At 42.0% G+C, this 20,834-nt stretch overlaps 1 protein-coding gene across 1 annotated transcript; it reads right to left on the bottom strand.

Moving 5' to 3' along the window:
• Window positions 1-4,174: 4,174 nt before the first annotated feature.
• DMP1 (dentin matrix acidic phosphoprotein 1) lies at window positions 4,175-20,174 on the bottom strand. The gene is made up of 6 exons (XM_043448363.1): window positions 20,070-20,174; window positions 13,288-13,362; window positions 12,760-12,807; window positions 9,231-9,263; window positions 8,732-8,779; window positions 4,175-6,904 (listed from the first exon to the last, which is right to left on the bottom strand). The coding sequence occupies exons 2-6, from the start codon at window positions 13,345-13,347 to the stop codon at window positions 5,564-5,566; spliced, it is 1,530 nt and encodes a 509-aa protein (XP_043304298.1). The 5' UTR covers window positions 13,348-13,362; window positions 20,070-20,174; the 3' UTR covers window positions 4,175-5,563.
• Between the last annotated feature and the right edge of the window lie 660 nt (window positions 20,175-20,834).

Below are 20,834 nucleotides of genomic sequence, written 5' to 3'. Positions count from 1 at the left end.
AGTTTATAGACTGGGGCATTGTCTTCATTACCCATATTTGCAAAGGCTAAATACTCCATTCACGTTAACAGTAAATTCAGTCTAAAAGTTAACTTAATCTAAATAATATTAAAGCCTACTGAGTATGCATAATAATATTCTGAGAGCACAGTTGGAGAACAGTTTTTCTTCAATTATTAAATAAAGGAAGGATAATTCAGTGTTTCTGGTGAGAACTCCATATAGTTTCTGAATATACACTATAATACATATATTCATGAAGATGTAGATTAAGCTTCTTAATGTGCTTAGTCGCTCAGTCATGTCTGACTCTTTGGGAGCCCATCAGGCTCCTCTGTCCATGGGGATTCTCCAGGCAAGAATACTAGGGTGGGTTGCCATATCCTCCTGCAGAGGATCTTCCCAATCCAGGGATCAAAGCCATGTCTCCCACTTTACAGGCCTCCGGATTCTTTACCGTCTGAGCCACCAGGGAAGCCCAGGCTTCTTATAAGGAAACTCAAAAAATAAACTAGATTAAAGAAGAATTGAAGTTTATATCTCTCTCATGAAACAACCAAGAGTACCTTTGGGTACAAGGAAATTATCATGCTTTCCTGGTAGCTCAGCTGGTAAAGAATCCACCTGCAATACAGGAGACCCTGGTTCGATTCCTGGGTCGGGAAGATCCCCTGGAGAAGGGATAGGTTACCCACTCCAGTATTCTTGGGATTCCCTTGTGGCTCAACTGGTAAAGAATCTCCCTGCAATGTGGGAGACCTGGGTTTGATCCCTGAGTTGGGAAGATCCCCTGGAGAAGGGAACAGCCACCCACTCCAGTATTCTGGCCTGGAGAACTCCATGGACTGTATAGTCCATGAGGTCACAGACTCCAGGACTCAGCTACTTTTACTTTAAACTATTTCAAAAGTTGCCAGTTTGTAGCCAATAGGAAAGAGAAGTGAGAAGTAAAGAGGCCAGGCGCATCACTTCTGCTCATATTCCATTGGCCAGAACTTAGTCACGTGGGCGTGCCTTGCTGCAAGGAAGCCTGGGAAATGGAGTCCCTCTCTGCGCAGCCATGTGCTCCACTAAAATCCAAAGATTTTACTCCCTAATACAAAGAAGAGGAGAATGAAGACAATTCTCAATCTGTACATCTACGTGCAACCCAGAATCTAAATATACTTGGAATGCAAAAGAACTCTATGGTTTAAAATTTTACTTTGAGAATATTCATTTTCATTGTATTACCATAGAATATTAATATATTTCTATATTAACATTGAAGAAGTTTAAATTTTGCATTCATTTTATCAGAAGGATATTTTATGTTATGCTATCTTTCCTTATCCAAACTTTATGATATGCAAGTGATGTATGATAAGCAATGCGTATAATATGAATCATGTTGTATTCTCAATTCTCCTTCTCAGCACTGATGGGTTTTTCCAGAATGCAATAGTTCCTCACAACAATATTCAGTCAGATCTGATGATTGTTGGTGTTATTTTCTTTATTTAGTTGAATAGATTCCAGCTTCTTAGTTGTACACACCAGTGAGAACATGATGAAAATTGTGGATCCTGCTGTCCGTCTCTTTGCCACCCCATGGATTGTAGCCTACCAGGCTCCTCTGGCCATGGGATTCTCCAGGCAAGAATACTGGAGTGGGTTGCCACGCCCTCCTCCAGGGGATCGTCCCAACCCAGGGATCAAACCCAGGTCTCCTGAATTGCACACAGATTCTTTATCATCTGAGTCATTGGGAAGCCCCTCTACTTAAACATACCAACAATTTGGCAGATAATTTTAGGGCGAATAGAAACACCTTCCCCCACGAAGCTCAGTTTCAGAATCGTGATTTTCCCCGTCTTCCATAGAAACCTGGGAAATTAATCTGCCACAAATGTTGAATTGAGAGCTAGTGATGCACTGAAGCAGGGCTGGTGGAGAATGATCTCTGGCAACAAGACAGCTGGGATCAGCGGCACCAGTGTTATTGTAGCACCAGTGTTACTGGCCGCATCCAGAGTCATTCTGAGCAGGATCAGCAGAACAAGCCAGTGTCTAGCGCTTTGTGGTGCAATCAGTGGCTTCTGGGCTGAATGAGTTCTTCTGCACATTAAGCCATGTTTTCTAAACATTTCATATAAGCTTCCTTTTTTCGGAATATGGTTAGCTTCTCCAGCTAACAGTAAAATTTTCCATTTAAAGGGGCTCTTTCAAAGTTACAGGTCTAGGAAAACAAACCATTAGAAAATGATTGAGAGGCTCTTGGTTTCTTTATATGCCAAGAAGGTCACGGAGATCCAAGAAAGCCTGATAGACAACAGGAGAGTCAGGACCCAAGCAAGAGAGTAAGAAGATTATGATTTTGTCCCTCAATGTCAGGAGCTAGATCATTTTCAATTTTGTGCCCCATCATTAATAGACTTGAACTTTCTCCCTATTTCTGCCTGTCTGTATTTTCCCATCTGTTTTTGTTTGGACCACTTTCTGACCTCTCTTTCCCTAACAGCCAGATCTCCAAAAGAGGGGAACTCAGATTAGACCTCAAGCCACCATCAGGCAGGCCTTTATAACAGGCCTGTTCTGAGGCTGTTGGCCCATCCGTCTTGGGTGGGGTGCTCATCCCACCTGATCACCTGCTGTGAGGAAGGGCACTTGTTTGGCTGGAACCTGGTCAGCTACATCTCAGGCAACCAGGAGATCTGTGCATAGACAGTTTTCCTCTGAAGAAACTGTGGGTTGGTGGGAACCTGCAGCTTAATAAAGCCAGATAACTAATCTGTAGAGTCAGAGAATGGAAATGTAGGTATTCCCATGGGCTTCTTCAGAATCTCCTAGGACCCTTTTTGAAATATTTAACTTGGGGTTTCACTCCAGATCTACTGGGTTAAAATCTCAAGGAAGAAGATTAGAAATATATTTTGTCTACCATAGGCTTGATGTTGTGAGGGAACAGAGAGGTGTGAAGGATGGGAAGCGTCAGACTGAAGACTGGGAAGTCTTGATTCTCTGAATGAATTTGTAGGGAGTGCTAGTGGTAAAGAACCTGCCTGCCAATGCAGGAGACATAAGAGACCAGAGTTCAATCCCTGGGTCAGGAAGATCCCCTGGAAGAGGGCATGGCAATCCACTCCAGTATTCTTGCCTAGAGAATCCCATGGACAGAGGAGCCTGGCAGGCTATAGTCCACAGGATCACAGTCAGACATAACTGAAGCAACTTAGCATGCACGTGATGTGCTCTAGTGGCCCTGTGGGTGAAAACACATTTGACAAAGTGGAAATATTTGGGACTTCCCTGGCGGTCCAGTGGTTAAGACTTCGCCTTCCAAGGCAGGGGGTGTAAGATTGCTAAGATTGCACAGGCTTCATGGCCAAAAAACCAAAATGTAAAACAGAAGCAATATTGTAAAAAAAAAAAAAAAAATGCAGTAAAGACTTTAAAAGTGATCCATATTAGAAAAAAAAAAAAAAAACCTTAAAAAAAAATAGAAGTGCTGAGGTGAGGTTGTTTCCTTCAGGGAAATACAAGGTAAAGAATGTGTATCCCTGTAGTTCCAAAAGTTTACACTTGGGACAATCTGCGAGACCAGCAAGAGCTAACATTAAACCCAAACACCATGAACTTTTGGTGCGGCATCAGTCCTGGGCGTTCATTGGAAGGACTGATGTTGAAGCTGAAACTCCAAAACTTTGGCCACCTGATGTGAGGAATTGACTCATTTGAAAAGACCCTGATGCTGGGAAAGATTGAGGGCAGGAGGAAAAGGGGATGACAGAGGATGAGATGGTTGGATGGCATCACTGACTTGATGGACATGGGTTTGGGTGGACTCCAGGAGTTGGTGATGGACAAGGACACCTGGCGTGCTGCCATTCATGGGGTCGCAAAGAGTCGGACATGACTGAGCGACTAAACCGAACTGAACTGAATACAAAAAGCTGAGAGTTGGCTTCCCTTTTTTCCCTTATCCATAACAGATACATTTAGTGAAATATCATAAGCAACATGAAAAGCAATTTTATCAAATGCTACCTGAATTATCAATAAAATTAAATGTTCAGAAAATAAAGAAATCTTTTGTTTTAGTGGGAGAAAGCTGATAAACTATTTTACAATGTCTGAAAGGATAAGTTGTTTCGTATCCTAAAAATTGGCATCACTATAAGAAATAAGCACATACTTCTGGATATTATTATATTTATTACAAAACAAATATTTTAGTTGAGGTAACATTTCAAAGGGTATTAGGCAATATCAATTGAATTCTGTACACACAATTTTGCTATGTGCAACACAAATAGAGGACTCCAAGAACAGTTTTTCTAGCTTTGCACATAGATTGATCTTAGAAGAAAATTAAGCTGATAGTTGTCTATTTAAAGAGGAATTTCACTTTTCCACCCTCTCCTACCCAGTCCTCCATATCATCGCCAGTGGTCAGGGAGGTGACACTCATGGGAGTTTCGCATACACACACACACACACACACACACACACACACACACACACACACACAGAATCAAAAAGGGTTAATTGAAAAAAATTTTTGCTTCTACAAAACACACTACTGTGCCATAATTTGAAAACACTTTCACAAACTAAATGTTTATTCATAAAGGATTTTCTGTTGCTGATACCAAGGATAAATAGAATTGTCTAGCCTTAAATGGAGAAATCCCATGCAATGTTCTGATTTCAGTGTCTTTCCTGCTGTGAAGCCTGCTCTAATTCTCAAGGCAAAGTGCGCCCTCTTCTGTGAATCCTTGTGTTTTGTTCATATCTGTGCTAATAGCGCTCACCACACTGGACAGTAACAATTCTTGCTTTTGTCATATTTATCCCTTTTCAGCTTTATTTATCCCTCTATAAGCTCCTCAGAGATCAAACTAGTCAATTCTAAAGGAAATCAACCCTGAATATTCATTGGAAGGATGGATGCTGAAGCTGAAACTCCAATACTTTGGCCACCTGATGAGGAGAGCCAACTCATTGGAAAAGACCCTAATGTTGGGAAAGATGGAAGGCACAAGGAGAAGGGGGCACAGAGGCTGAGACGGTTAGATGGCATCACTGACTCAGTGGACATGAATTTGAGCAAACTTCGTGAGTTAGTAGCGGACAGAGGAGCCTGGCGTGCTGCAGTCCATGGGTCACAAAGAGATGGACACGACTTAGAGACTGAACAACAAGAAAACGTTCTCCTCAGGAGCAAGAGACAAGTCTTTAAGCTTCTTGACCTCCTCCCCACCCAGCGCAGTGCCTGGTACATAGCACAACCTGTGTAACTGTGCGTTAGGTTGATGAGTTAGGAACTATTTCAGCTGTGAAGCAACAATGCGCATCTTTCCTTGCTTCGGGTCTCTCATTGAGGGTGTTCTAGTGACATTTCTCATTATTGAAACCTCTATGGTTTGATGACATCCTAGACACAAACATCGAGCATTTCCTTTCAGAGAGAAATGGCCTCGGGCTATTCTTCTGATACAAACGTCAATAAATTAGTTATGATTTTCCCTGGTCTCCAGCCTCCAAGACGCCTGTCTGTGAGAGGCGCGCAGGCACGCCCATGCTAGTAGCCATCTTGGCAATCATTGTCATCCTGATCTCCGATGGGTTTGTTGTGGTAAGCGTCGACCGTTAATTTTCTGCTTTCTACCTCAGTGTTTTTGGCTCGGGCCTCTTCCTCGCTGCTTGACACGCTCTCGGTCGAGTTGCTCTCTTCTTTCGATCTGCTGCTGTCCTGGGAATCGCTACCATCGTCTTCCTCAGACGGGCTCTCCTGGCTCCGGCTCTGGGTCTCGGCGCCCTCCTGGCTAGAGCTGTTCTGCTCTTCGGTGGACTCCGGGCTCTCCTCCGAGGACCTGAGGCTCTCATGGGATTCGCTGTCAGCCTGCTCCTCTGTGGATGTGCTCTCTGAATCGGAGGGCTTATCCAATATGTCCTCCTCACTGGACTCGCTGTCTGCCTGAGGGTCTCTGGAGTGACTGGTGGCGTTCTCGGGGTTGTCACCCCTGGACTCATGTAACACCTCTTCCTGAGATTCGCTGCTGTTTTCTTGAGAAGGCAGGTCGACCTCTTGGCTAGACTCGCTGCTGGGGTCTTGGACATCCTGACTGTCCTCCGGGGAATGGTTCTCCTCACTCTCTTGTCGAGATTCACTGTTGCTGTGTTCCCTGGATTGGCCGAGGCCGGCTTCTGGGGAGTCGGGGTTTTCGGTGGAGTCACTCATGACTTCCATCGTGCGGCTATCGTCAAGCTCCCCTCGGCCATCTTCCTCAGGAAGGCGAGACTTCCTGAAGAATTTCCTGCGGGGATACCCCGCTGCTGGGCTCTCATGGGAATCCTGCCTGCTTGCCTGCTCCTCATCGTCCCCTTTCGATTCTCTTGACTTGAGGCTGGCACGGCTTATTCGGGAGTTGCCCCTCTCGCTCCTGTAGGCGCCCGGGTCATCGCTCTGCATCCCTTCATCGTCGAACTCAGAGCCATCCCCATGGCTGCTATCCCCCTCACTGCCGCCTCCCACCCACTGCTCCTCACTCTCGCTGTCTGGAGTGGAGTCACCGCCCTCGGGCCTGCTGTTCCCCTCATCCTCACGGTCAAGGTCCCTGCTCTCGCTGGTGGTATCCTGGGCCCCCTCATCCCCTTGGGGGGCGCTGTCTTCCCTGGATCGTGTGGTGTCAGCCGAGTCTTCGTCGCTTCTAAGCCTGGAGTCCCCTCGTGATCGTCTCTCTTCGGGCCCTGGGCCACCGTCATCATCACCAAAGGTGTCATCTCCGCTCTCGTCTTCATCGTCATCTTTATTATCGCCTTCGCTTCCTCCCCACCGAGACAGACCGCCAGCTGGTCTACGCTGATCATCAAGGCCCAGGACCTCCTCGGATTCTGTGCTGTCACTGGGGTCTTCATTTGCCTGGAGTTTGGGGTTAACAGACACGGTCAGTACCCCCAGGAGCTGCTCTAGAGGGTTGTACCTAATGCCCATCTAGGCTCTTTCTGTTTTCTTCTTCCTGGGTCCCTCATCTAAGCTATGTTCAGTTGTACGGCTCAATAATGTCTCAAACGGGGGTTAAAAAGGAAGGAAGGGAAGTTGAAAGTCAAGTCATCCCATTTTCCATAGGCACCATTCACTCAGTGCTGCACAAGTCTTTTCAAAATGTTCTCTAGAAATCACATTTATGAAACTCAAATTATATTGTAAGTATGAGCCCTTAAAGGATACTTTCAGAAATTTTTTTGTAAATTAAAGAATTGGGTTATAATATTCCTCAAATTATTTGGTGTAGAACAGTGAAAGTGAACTTGTTAGTCACTCAGTCGTGTCTGACTCTTTAAGATCCCATGGACTGTAGCCCACCAGGTTCCTCTGTCCACGGGATTCTCCAGGCAAGAATTCTGGAGTGGGTTGCCATTCCCTTCTCCAGAATATCTTCCAGACCCAAGAATGGAACCCAGGTCTCCTGCATTGCAATAGATTCTTTACCGTCTGAGCCACTAGGGAAGATAGAATACTCATCAAATTATTTGGTTTAAGATAGAGTTTTTTTTTTAAATACTGGGTGATTTTGAAATGACTCAGGTATTTTTTTCAAATCAACTCTGGGGCTGGGGTGGGAAATGTATTACAGCTGGTGAATGAAACCTTTGGCTGAAATGAAAGTATAATATTGCAGTAAGGTATAGATCTTACCAAAACCACATTTATACTGGCTTGCACAGGCAGAGAGTTGCCTATAGAAGGCTCAGCTGAAGGAGTGCAACTCGGATGATCTCTGAGTTCTAAGTGTAACTTAAATCCCCAAAAATTAAACAATTGGATGCTCTACTCAGATAAGGAAGGTCAGTGAGCCTTCATTCATCACACCCTGGAAAAATCTACTCTGTCTCTCTCTACTCCTGCTGTTTAATCACTTAGTTGTGTCCGACTCTTTGTGACTCCATGAGCTGTAGCCTGCCAGGTTACATGGGATTTCCCAGGCAAGAATATTGGACTGGGTTGCCGTCTCCTTCTCCAGTGGCTCCTCCTGACCTGGGTTCGATCGCTGGCTTGGGAAGATCCCCTGGAAAAGGGAAAGACTACCTGCTCTAGTATTCTGGCCTGGAAAATTCCATGGGCTGTATAGTCCGTGGGGTCGCAAAGAGTTGGACATGACTGAGCGACTTTCACTTTCAAGCTAAGTCAGCTTTTCTATCTCCCAGGGCCACAGATGAGAAACTATTTTTTTTTAAAAAGAAGTCATTACTGAAGCAGCTGTCCTCTTAAAGTTTCCTCAGGGCAAAAGCTAGTCTCTCCTTTAGCAGTCTAGCAGGATTCTGGGTACAGAGGTAGTCTTCAGGCCCCGAATGTATCACACCTGAACCAGAATGTTTTTCTCTGCCTGGTCTGAACTGCTCCAATTGTAAAAGCAATATCTGAGATTTATGAGCAAGCTGTTAATTGTCTAACAGAGTTTATGACTTTCTCTGTGTATGTGTGTGTGAGTGTGTCCTCTTTAACTAGAGGAACATTTAGGGCCACAGCTTCTATCATCTGGCCCCAGTGATAAATATGGAATGAAGAGCATGTCTACCTCTGAATTCTCCCACTCTTTTTTCCTTCCTATTTTATAGGACTTTTTAGACAGCATAACCAAAGTTTAGAACATCTTATATTTAGAACAGTCACCAGGTAATTTAATCTAACATCATTTCCTTCAACTCCTAAGTAGCCTGGAAAGTTAAGAAAGGTCTGTTTAATTACCTGTTCCTCTGAGCTAAGTTTACTTTCTTCTGATGACTCACTGCTCTCCTAAAAAGAAAAAAAAAAATTTGTTGTTTATTTTTCATGTTAGTAATTCCTGAGGAAAGAAAAGAAAACATGGCACACATCAATCTCTTGTGGTTTGGATTTGCGACTTTCCAAATGTCCTGAGATGATGAGAAGAGTGTCAAAGTGATTTTATGAGATATTTATGACAAAAAATAAATTAGAGTGCTGGGGAGTTTTGGATGATCATGTACACATTGCTATATTCAAAATGGATAACCAATAAGGACCTACGGCATAGCACATGGAACTCTACTCAACATTGTATGCCAGTCTGGATGGAAGGGGGTGGTAGTTGGGGGAGAATGGATACATATATATGTATGGCTGAGACCCTTTGTTGTTCACCTGAAACTGCCACAACATTGTTGATCAGCTATACCCAATACAAAATAAAAAGTTTAAAGTTTGAAAAAATAAATGAGATAGTTACCAAAGGTGGTGTTGGTGTCTGAGCCAAATGACCCTGTAACAAAGGAAGGAAAACAAGTTACTCCTTCACAGATGGATAATATCATTGCAAATATTCATAATAATTTTAGGGTTTTAGCTTATTGATAGATATTTTATATTACATGAGTATTAATGATATTTTATAATGAAATAGCTTAAAAAAGTGAATGACTATGACATGACCAATGGCCTAAAAAGGTCTTGTATATAAAAAACTTAGAAGATTTTTATATTTCCCATAGTTAGAGAAAAATAAAATTTCTTTGAAGAAAAATACACAACCCAGAAAAAATGTAAGATAGAAAAAATAACATTGGAACTCATAAACCCAGCTTTAAGTGTCAATTCACTCCTTGAATTGTGTTTTAGCCCTGAAAACTGTCTTGAGGGTAGTACTGAAATTCATGTATTCCAGGAAACACTTAGATCTTACATAAACTTTGATGGTTGGACAATTCACTTCACCTCTGTGATGTCAGTCTCTTATTTCTAAATTTAGAATATTAGCAACCTCTCTGCTTATTGCCCCTGGTTGCTGTGAGGATGAATTTGGCTGATGAAAGCCTCTTGAGAACCATTCAGTTTGATATAACCAGAAGAAATGATCCATTTTGAGAACATTCAAAAGGATTATAAATATCCTTTGTAAAATCAAGTAGTGGACAAAACTGAATAGAAAAAAGCCACCTGTCTTGAGTCATGTCAGTTTAGTTCAGTTCAGTTCAGTTCAGTCGCTCAGTCGTGACCGACTCTTTGCAACCCATGAATCGCAGCACGCCAGGCCTCCCTGTCCATCACCAACTCCCTGAGCTTACTCAAACTCATGCTCATCGAGTCGGTGATGCCATCCATCCATCTCATCCTCTGTCATCCCCTTCTCCTCCTGCCTCCAATCCCTCCCAGCATCAGGGTCTTTTCCAATGAGTCAACTCTTCACATGAGGTGGCCAAAGTACTGGAGTTTCAACTTCAGCATCAGCCCTTCCAGTGAACACCCAGGACTGATCTCCTTTAGGATGGACTGGTTGGATCTCCTTGCAGTCCAAGGGACTCTCAAGAGTCTTCTCCAAAACCACAGTTCAAAAGCATCAATTTTTCAGCGCTCAGCTTTCTTCACAGTCCAACTCTCACATCCATACATGACCACTGGAAAAACCATAGCCTTGACTAGATGGACCTTTGTTGGCAAAGTAATGTCTCTGCTTTTTAATATGCTATCTAGGTTGGTCATAGCTTTCCTTCCAAGGAGTAAGCGTCTTTTAATTTCATGGCTGCAATCACCATCTGCAGTGATTTTGGAGCCCCCAAAAAATGAAGTCTGACACTGTTTCCACTGTCTCCCCATCTATTTCCCATGAGGTGATAGGACCAGATGCCATGTAAGATCACCAAAATTGCAAAATGCTAAGTCTGAAACTTAATTAGTCATAGTTCTGATTTATTTTACTTTCTTCAATTTTATAGGAGCTCTAAGAATGCCCGCACCACCTCTGGTGCCCTCTCCCCACCTCCTCTCCCCCTTCCCCTTGAGCAGGACAAAAGCCCCTAATGCCATGTGAGTCAAAGCGGCTGAGCAATGGTTGTGCAGACCCAAGGTGCCAAGGAGAGCAGAAAGGAGCTGCTGGAAGCACATCTTCAGCAAGCCTTTCGGCAGTCCTGGGCTGGGGCTCTCTCCTAGACGGAAAAGCCATGGTCACTCTAAGTCTCTGTCCTCTGACACTGCTGCAGGCACCATGGCAGACTCTACTCCAGCCACTTAAAGGGTAGAAGGGAGCCAGACATTGCTATTATTCTCATGCTGAGGCTAGACCTGGGACTACCGCATGTTTGTGGTACTCTGGCTAAACGAAAGGATCCACAGCAGCTGCTTTTAAACTAACCAGCCCAAGGACACCCCTGGTGAAAGTTCATGTAAGACATTTTGCAATGCCCATTCCAGCCTCAAGCGGGGGCAGGACGCTGTCTCAGGCCTTTGGCATTATCTGGCCAGCACTAATAGCACTAATAGCACTAATAGCATTATGCCCTGTGCTTTGTCGCTCAGTCACGTCCAACTCTCTGCGAGTCGGACCATAGCCAGGCTGTAGCCTGGACTGTACAGACTATAGTAGCCTGCCAGGCTCCTTGAGAATACTGGAGTGGGTTGCCACGCCCTCCCCCAGGGGATCTTCCCAGTCCATGGATTGAACCCAGGTCTCCTGCATGGCCGGCAGATTCTTTACTGTCTGAGTCAGCAGGAAAGCTCCAGCATTATGCCCTAGCTGTGTCAAACCTGGCAGGCTACAGTCCATGGGGTCGCAAAGAGTCAGACACAACTTAGTAACTAAACAACTAGCTGTAGCATATGTAAAAGCCAGCAGGACATAGGCAATGAAAAACATCCTGATTTAGGTTAAGATTTTCACCCTTACGTGTACAATCAGCCCTTCATATGCATGAGTTTCACACCCACACATTCAACCAGCCTCAGATCAAAATAGTAGGGGAAAAAAGAAAGGTGGGAGGGAAGGAAGGGAAGAAAGAGAGAAAGAGAAACTTCCAGAAAGTTCCCAAAGGCAAAACGTACTTGCTGCACTCCAGCAACTATTTGCATGGCATTTTATTAGGTATTATAGGTAATCTAAAGATGATTTAAAGTATACACGAAGATGTGCACAGGTTATATGAAAATACTATGCAATTTTATATAAGCATTGAGCATCCATGGATCTTGGTATCCACAGAGGTCCCGGAACTAAATCCCTTATGGATACGGAGTGACGACTGTAGCTCCAATCTTGAAAAGCTACTGACTTCCTAGACCTGGTTCCTTTCCAAGAAGGGTATAACACTCAGTAAAAATGCAGATTCTGGGGCCAGAGTGACCTGGGTTCAAAGTCTGGCGTGAACACTAATTAACCATATTACCTAGACAGACTGGCTTATTTTCTATGTCTCAGAGTTCTCATTTGTAAAATAAGAATAAAATACAACACCTAATTCATTGGGGATACTGTGAAGATTCAAAAAGTTAACATAAGCAAAACAAAGAACTGTGTCTGGCAATGGCTCTTGAATTACTGAGCATTAAGAACTATTGGATTAGCTGTCATTCCAAAGACTCTAGTATTCACTCATTCTTCTTTCTTTTCCCACCTTCCAGGACTTGACCTCCTAAACTCCTGCCTACCAGACATCTGATAAAACAGATCTCTAGTCCTAATTTTTCAAGGACAAACTTGGTTCATTGTCAACTATCCCCTTTCACTACCATACAGTCCTATCATGAAAATAAAGCCAGAGGAAAAAATGCTTCCTCACCAAATTACACTATTAAGTTGAAGTCAAAGCATTATATGAACTACATTTTCTTATAAGAACTAGAAATCATAGCCCTGACCGTCTATATCTCAGGTTACTAATGTGTTCATTAAAATCATTAGGAGTTTGAACATTTGCAGTGAAGCGAATTTGGTTATACTAATAACATACTAAAATAAAAATATTTCCAAAAATCTTATTTCTACTCACCTTCCATTCTTCAGAGCTCTTGGATTCAGTATTTTGATACCTGGCTACCTAGAAGATTTAGTACACATGGTCAGTTCCCAGAAATTTCCAAGGCAGCAGGTGTTAACATATCACATAGTTAGAAGGAGTAGTCGTCAAATTTTAGCATGCATCAGAATCACCTGGAGGCCTTGCTAAAACACAAATTGCCATGTCCCATCCCCAGAGAGTCTGGTTCTGTAGGTCTGAGTTAGGACCTGAGAATTTACATTTCTAACAAGGTCCTAGTTGATCCTGACGCAGCTGGTCTGGGGATAACACTTGGAAAACCATGGCTTATGAGGAAGAGAATGAGCATCTAGTTATATGAATGCCAAATGAGCAGAATAAGGGGTAATTTGGATGATATTTTAAAGAAAGGAGCTTTCTAGGAATTTACTATTCTCATCTGACTGGAACAGGCACAACGTCTTTTAGCTTATAGTAAATGACAGGTGCAGTTTTAGATATAACGTTTTCTTTTTCATGCATCCCTATCCTGATACTTACTGGCAGAGCACAGGAAAGTCCCCACAGGAACATAAGAAGGATGGTGGTCTTCATAGTCATGTGTGTCACCCCTACCTGTGATAAAAGACAGAAGATGATTTTCTCCACGCCAAAGAAATATAAGAGCTTCAACTTTTAACACTTTCAATGGACATTTAGTTGAGTTTATTTTTAACTGAGGAATAGATAAATGAAATGCACTATATCCATGCAGTGGAATATTATTCAGCCATAAAAAGGAATGAAGTATTGATGCATGCTTCAAAGTAGAGGAATCTTGCAAACATCATATTGAGTGAAAGAAGCCAGGCACCAAAGATCATATACTGTATGATTCCATTCATAGGGAAGGTCCGCTGAAGGCAAATCTATAGAGACAGAAAGTGAGTAAGTGTTTGCCCAGGGCTAGAGCAGCTACACACAGCACAGCACAGGGAGATCAGGGCTTCCCTGATGGGTCAGCAGGTAAAGAATCTTCCTGCAATGCAGGAGACAAAGGAGGTGTGGGTTCAGTCTCTGGCTGTGGAAGATCCCCTGGAGAAGGAAAATGACAATCCACTTCAGTATTCTTGCCTGAAAATCCCATGGACAGAGGAGCCTGGCCAGCTACAGTCCAAACAGTTGCAAAGAGTCGGACATGACTGAGCAACTGAGCTCTAAAGAGAAGATGAGGGGTTGGAGTGACAGCTAACGGGTGAATTTTGGACATAATGAAATGTTCTAAAATTGATTTTGGTGAAGGTTGTTAAACTCTGTGAGTATACAAAAAAATAATTAATGGTTTACATCAATGGATGAAGTATACATGCGTGAATTGTTAGGTTTATTAGCGGTTTTTTAAAAACCTCACTCCCAAGAGATAAATCGAAAACTTTTCAATGAGAAGCTCTATAAATAGTTCTTAACTAACACATAAGCTATGATAAATGAAGGAAAATAAAGAGCAATAGAGAAATTTCTGATCTTTCAATTTGATACTGAATACGCAGCCCAGTATGTCAGAACAGACTGTCAAATATCATCCCACCAGAAAACTACATTATTGATACCACTGACAGATGTGGGCATTTGTCTTCACACACACACACACACACACACACACACACGCACACGCAGGGATCCTCAATCATGTTTATAACCTCATAATAACATCTAAACAAATGCAATTGGTTTTGCTTTTTTTTCTTCATCTGCAAGAAATCCATTATGGTAGGCTTCATATTATGGCTCCAGAAAGCATTTCATATCCACTGTGCTCCTTTTAGTCATACATTATACATGATTATGCTAAATTTTTTCAGCGTCATTCACAGTACTGAAAGATCCAGGGAAGATTAGAGGTTTGGGATACACTTGTGAATCACACTGAGAGAAACCTGCCAAATCAAACTGTATTTTCCTGGAGGGTGGCTTCATTTCACACCTCAGGAGCTGGTGGTTTGGAAAACAATTTGTTCTATACCTAAAAATAAATGTCCTCAATGCTAATGTAAAAAGTTATTGAAGTGATTCAAAAGGAAAATAATTTGCCTGGTACTCATGAGCCCTGGGGCTGCCCTAACAGATGGACATCCAAACACTGTATGGAAAGTCCTACAGGCTGATTTCAGACTTCACTCCTCCTGATTTGTGTCTTTAAATGTTAAATATATACTATGCTGGTGACAAAAGATCTATGCCAGGGACTTCCCTGGCAGCCCAGTGGTTAAGACCTTGTACTTCCAATGCAAGGGGTGCAGGTTCAAACCCTAGTCAGGGAACTAAGATCCCACATGCTACACAGCCAAGAACAAAAACAAAAAATCATCTAAGACAAAGATCCCCAGGCTTGGCTGTATATAAGTATCACCTGGGGAGATTTAAAGCAATCAGTCAGTCACTCAGTCATGTCCAATCCTGGCAGGCCCCAGTCCATGGAATTTTTCAAGTAAGAGAGTGGGTTACCTTTTCCTCCTTCAGGAGATCTTCCCAACCCAGAGATCAAACCCGCATCTCCTGCATTGGCAAGCAGATTCTTTACCACTAGCAATACCAGTGCACAAATCACACCACAGGGTAATAAATCTGTTGGCTGAGGGTGGAAACAAGCATGGGTTTCTTTTTTAAGGTGCTCCAAGTGACTTCAACCTCTGATCCCAGAAATAATTGTACCTTGCTCAATAATGACTGAATACACTGAATAATGTCTGAAACATTGGGCTCAAGAAATCACCTAGTCTAATTTGTTTAAATTTATTCAGGAAAACAATGGAGATCCTAAGATAAGGAGACTGAGAAGGTGCCTACCTCATTTCTACAATTCTACACCCAAATGGTCCAACAGAGCCACTCATCCCTCATCTTGAGCATATTCCTCATCAGCATCACTATGCTTTGTGTTATTTTCTTCATCCTAATTCACCATACTTTATATCAGTCCATGTGCTTTAATATTATTTTGATTCCTTTTTCAAATCCTTCACCTAATATCAAAAATGTGAAAATGTTCAACTGCCCCTAAAACAAGCCTCATTCAACTTTTGAAGGAAACCAGAATATCTCATCCCAAAATATGCTTCTGACACAAAAATTCTGTGGAGCTGAAGGCAGTTAAGAAAGAGCAGATGCCAGAAGGGTGCTCTGATTCTTCTTTTCCTACCTGGAAGCAGGAGATAAATCCCATGTGAAAGCTGCCCCCTGTCCCAGCAGGAGGGAAGACAGTCTCTTTATTAGAGATGGAGGCAAGGCTGAGGGATTCTGCAGAAACAGACCTTGTTAAACTAACCAGGTCTTCCTGGGGACTTCTCCACAAGCTACTAGTCCTAGTTCAGATCCCCTGTATCTTGTCAGTTCTTCACAAATGTGTTGTTTCTTTGCCTAAATGTCGTAAAAGCTTCTGTTCCAGTCACTTCGGGTCCTCATTCTCTTGGGAAGGCACCCGTGTACATGTGGAAATTTTAGTAAAACTTGTAGGCTCTTCTCCTGCTCTTCTGTCTTCTGCCAGTTTAATTTTTAGGCCCAGTCAGAGACCCTAAGAAAGTAGAGGAAAATTTTTCCTCCCCTACACTTTAGTTTCCACAATCAAAACATCTTTTAAGTTCTTAGGTTCATTTCTTTTAAAAAAAAAAAAAAAAAAGTCTTTATTGAATTTGTTACAATACTGCTCCTGTTTTTTTAATGTTTGGTGTTTTTGACCCCAAGGCATGTGGGATCTTAACTCCCCAACCAGGGATCGAATCCTCACCTGATGCACTGGAAGGCAAAGTCTTAACCACTGGACCACCAGGGAAGTCCCTTAGGTTCATTTCATAAGGAAAGTTTCTGCTGGATACAATACTATCAAAATAACTCTATGCCAATGGTGTTGGCTTCATAGGTCTAATGGCTCACCATTTTAATTTTCAAAGTGAAATCTGAATATAGTAACAACTTCATGGTACTCTGAAAACTGGTAAATATTCCAGTCTTGATAAAAGGCCAACAAATATTGAGTTCTCCTTATATTTTCTTTTGCTTCTCTCTAACTAACAAAACAATGAAGCAGTGCTCTAACACTAGTAAATGTTGTGTGTTTTACGAAGGAAGGGCATGCTTCTGGTGTTCAGTTTTGCAGGGATGGAATATTATGAACTGCAAGAAAGATGCAGCAACTTCCTCATGCCTCTAGAAATACCATTTAGCACCCTGACTCAAAGTCTTAATTTTCCAAGTGGAAGTCTGGTAAACTAAAATAAAATACACCCTGGGGTCCTGAGAGAGTTGATGCTGCCTCCCATAGAATATAGTCTGCCATGAAGCATTAAAGTCAGAGCTTAAACCCTATGCTAGGTTTTCAATGAGTGTTTTTGATAAAAAAATAATTATACTTGTGTGAAGTATATTCCAGATGAGAGCTCCAAACTCTTATAAACTTTTTTACCAACCACCCCAAAAGTGTAGAAGCAGATATGCAGTAGCCCTATTCTGGGTAATAAATGAGCAAAAGAGCTACAAGCATGAAAGATGAATCCAGAACCCCAAGTTCTTCTTCAGTGATCGGTAAGTGTCACCTCTACATTGCATGTGCTGTCATTCTACAATGAGAACACATAACAAAAGGAAATATGCAAGCTCAAGATTGCCAGGAGAAATATCAATAACCTCAGATATGCAGATGACACCACCCTTATGGCAGAAAGTGAAGAAGGACTAAAGAGCCTCTTGATGAAAGTGAAAGAGGAGAGTGAAAAAGTTGGCTTAAAACTCAACATTCAGAAAACTAAGATCATGGCATCTGGTTCCATCACTTCATGGCAAATAGATGGGGAAACAGAGGAAACAGTGCCTGACCTATTTTTGGGGGCTTCAAAATCACTGCAGATGGTGACTGCAGCCATGAAATTAAAAGACCCTTGCTCCTTGGAAGAAAAACTATGACCAACTAGACAGCATATTAAAAAGCAGAGATATTACTTTACCAACAAATGTCCATCTAGTCAAAGGTATGGTTTTTCCAGTGGTTGCGTATGGATGTGAGAGTTGGACTATAAAGGAAGCTGAGCGCCAAAGAATTGATGCTTTTGAACTGTGGTGTTGGAGAAGACTCTTAAGAGTCCCTTGGACTGCAAGGAGATCCAACCAGTCCATCCTAAAGGAAATCAGTCCTGAATATTCATTGGAAGGACTGATGCTGAAACTGAAACTCCAATTCTTTGGCCACCTGATGCAAAGAACTGACTCATTGGGAAAGACCCTGATGCTGGGAAAGATTGAAGGCAGGAGGAGAAGAGGATGACAGAGGATGAGATAGTTGAATGATATCACCAATTCTAGGGACATGAGTTTGAGTAAGCTCTGGGAGTTGGTGATAGACAGGGAGGCCTGGCATGCTGTAGTCCATGGGGTGGCAAAGAGTCGGACACGACTGAGCGACTGAACTGATGGACAACCTCAATTTGAGTTCCACCTGTTTGGAAGTGTGTGTTTTAGATGCTTTTAACCTTTACCAGTTGTTTCCCCAGAGGCAAGAAGATCCAAAATGTTCAGGATCTGGAGAAGGGTATTTCAGTCTCTTTCTTCTCCGGCCACCCTCAAGTAGTGCAGAGTTTCTAGAATTTCCTCAAAGTTAATATTCATGTGTATATATTTTCTTTTATGTAAACTAAAATGAAAGAGATAGGCTGAAGGAAGGAAATCAAAACTTGAAAAACTATAGGCTCAATATATCATGCTTACTTTCCTTATGTTTGTCTTAATGTTGTCATCCTTAATAAGACTAATGCACAATATATCCACTTATTAGCACTCAATAAATACCTATTGAGAACATCCTATGAGCTAGGCACTGTTCTAGGTGCTTGAGTATACAGCAATGTGTACAGCTGGTTTTACAAAAGCAAAATTACCCAGAACCCAACTAACCAGAACCCCCATTAGCTAGAATTTGTTTTTGTTACTACTCTTCAAAAATAAAGTGCATTTTGACCAAGACATAAATTCTATTAGAAATTCAGAAAACCAACCAAGTAAATCAATAAACATTCCAGTCATTCCAACTGTAATTGTATTGAGGTCAGTTATAAGCATCCCTTGGTTAGATGCTTTCAACCACAGTACAATAACTCCTAGGTGTTGCCAAAATAAATATAGATGTGAAAGACCTCTTAGCATCTGAGACACGTTGGTCCACATCACCATTCAGGATGGTGGAGTGGGGGTTCTAATAGATTAATGTCCATTAGAAAATTGCTTGCTTGTTTACTTATTTTAACCAACAAGAACAAATATTGGGTTGGCCAAAAAGTTCATTCCAGTTTTTCATAACAACCCACGGGAAAACCTGAATGAAAATTTTGGCCAACCCAATAGCATAGTCTACTTGGCCCTCAGTTAAACAGAAAGTCTGGGTCACCTGACACTATCACTCCTAAAGAAGACAAGTACTTGATGTGTTGCTACATGGAATCTTCAAGACATCATGCAGAAAAGCATTGCCTGACCACAGCTCCCACTGTCTGTTATCGAAGACAGACATTTCTGATACAGGTGAAAAAGAGGAATAAATGCAAAAAATATAAGTACAGATGGACAGGGGTATACTCCCGTCCTCTACACTAAGAGGTTTTTTAAAAGACTGTTATATTCAACATTTATTGAACTCTGACTGTGTGTAAGACTTCATCTTAACATGAATACCCACCTAAAGAACAGAAGAAAATTTATGGAACTCAGATAGTGTGTAAGACATCACTCTTACATGATTATCCAGATAAACAACAGAAGAGCAGTGTAAGTAACACACCCTTGGTTTATTTCTGTGGTCTTAGCATCTCCTTTCAGCTACTCAATTCACAACAAATATTATTGGATGAATACCATCATATGACTTTCAATTTAAAAGACCATATTTTGAAAGTTTTCCCAGTCTAGTTTAGATTCTTTAATGCCTTGTGGGCCATGAACATAACTATACCCATAAAACCTAAATGTAAAAGCTTTATTTGTTTTGCTAATTAAAGCCAAACTTCAAAATGACCTTCCATCTGCCTCTTGATAAATAAACTTTCCCTTTCAGAAGTACCATGCAGAGATCTAATTAAAGTATTACTGAGAAAAACACCTGTCTCTATTGACAACATGTCATTTTAATACCGCTGTTTACTGGCATAAACAAAGGTACAAATGGAATTATTTTTACCCAAGGCACAGTTCTCCCCATCTTTCTCTGTATGGCATAACACTTCTCAACGTGTACCTATACTTAATATTTTCCAAACAACACAGCAGAAGTCATTTTTTAAAATTTAGCAATGAAAATATCTTACCCTCTTCAATTTACAAAGACTTTTCCCCCAAAGGCTCAACAATCAGGCTGAAGTTCTCGAAGAGGAAATCTGTGACAATGAGGCCTCTCTTGAGTTGAGGTTCTGAACACTTCTCTGATGGTGCAGGAATTTAAACACTGCTTCAGCTCTTCACAGCCAATCAACTTCGGGCTGGGGGTGACCGACATCACAAGGTGTGACCGGGACTTCAGTACACCCACACTTCCTCCAGCTTGCAGAAGCAGATTTGCCCTAAAAAACTCTTGTGGTTCCCAAATGACTAGACTAGTTTCCATTAAATTGAAGATCTTCCTAAAGCTTTATTTTGCTTTCTAAATATATGTCATTCACATCCATGCAGGCTTATACGAGCATTATAAACAATGACAATATCTTCCACCCACTGGCAGATCCCAGCAGACCCAAGGATGGGAAAAGGAGAGTCAAGAAGTGGTTAGAACGTTTCCTGTTAATGCTGGTGACTCTATACATCTTGGCTTGTACATGAAGAATCTACTAAAATACTAGACTTGCCTAAATTGTTGGTGTTGAGAAGATGGGCTTTTTTTTCTCACTGTTTTCATCTTTTAACAATCTCCACCACTCATCCCCTTTTCCATTCATCTCCCTACCCCCAAATACGCGTGAATGCATGCTTGATCGCTCACTCATGTCTAACTCTTTGCGACTGTAAGAACTGCAGCCCACCAGGCTCCTCTGTCCATGGATTTCCCAGGCAAGAATACTAGAGTGGGTTGGCATTTC

This window comes from Cervus canadensis, chromosome 26, assembly GCF_019320065.1.
Source record: "Cervus canadensis isolate Bull #8, Minnesota chromosome 26, ASM1932006v1, whole genome shotgun sequence".
Classification (NCBI taxonomy): Eukaryota; Metazoa; Chordata; class Mammalia; order Artiodactyla; family Cervidae; genus Cervus; species Cervus canadensis.
The sequence above is the reverse complement of the archived record's forward strand: the minus strand, read 5'-3'. Positions and strand labels throughout refer to the sequence as shown.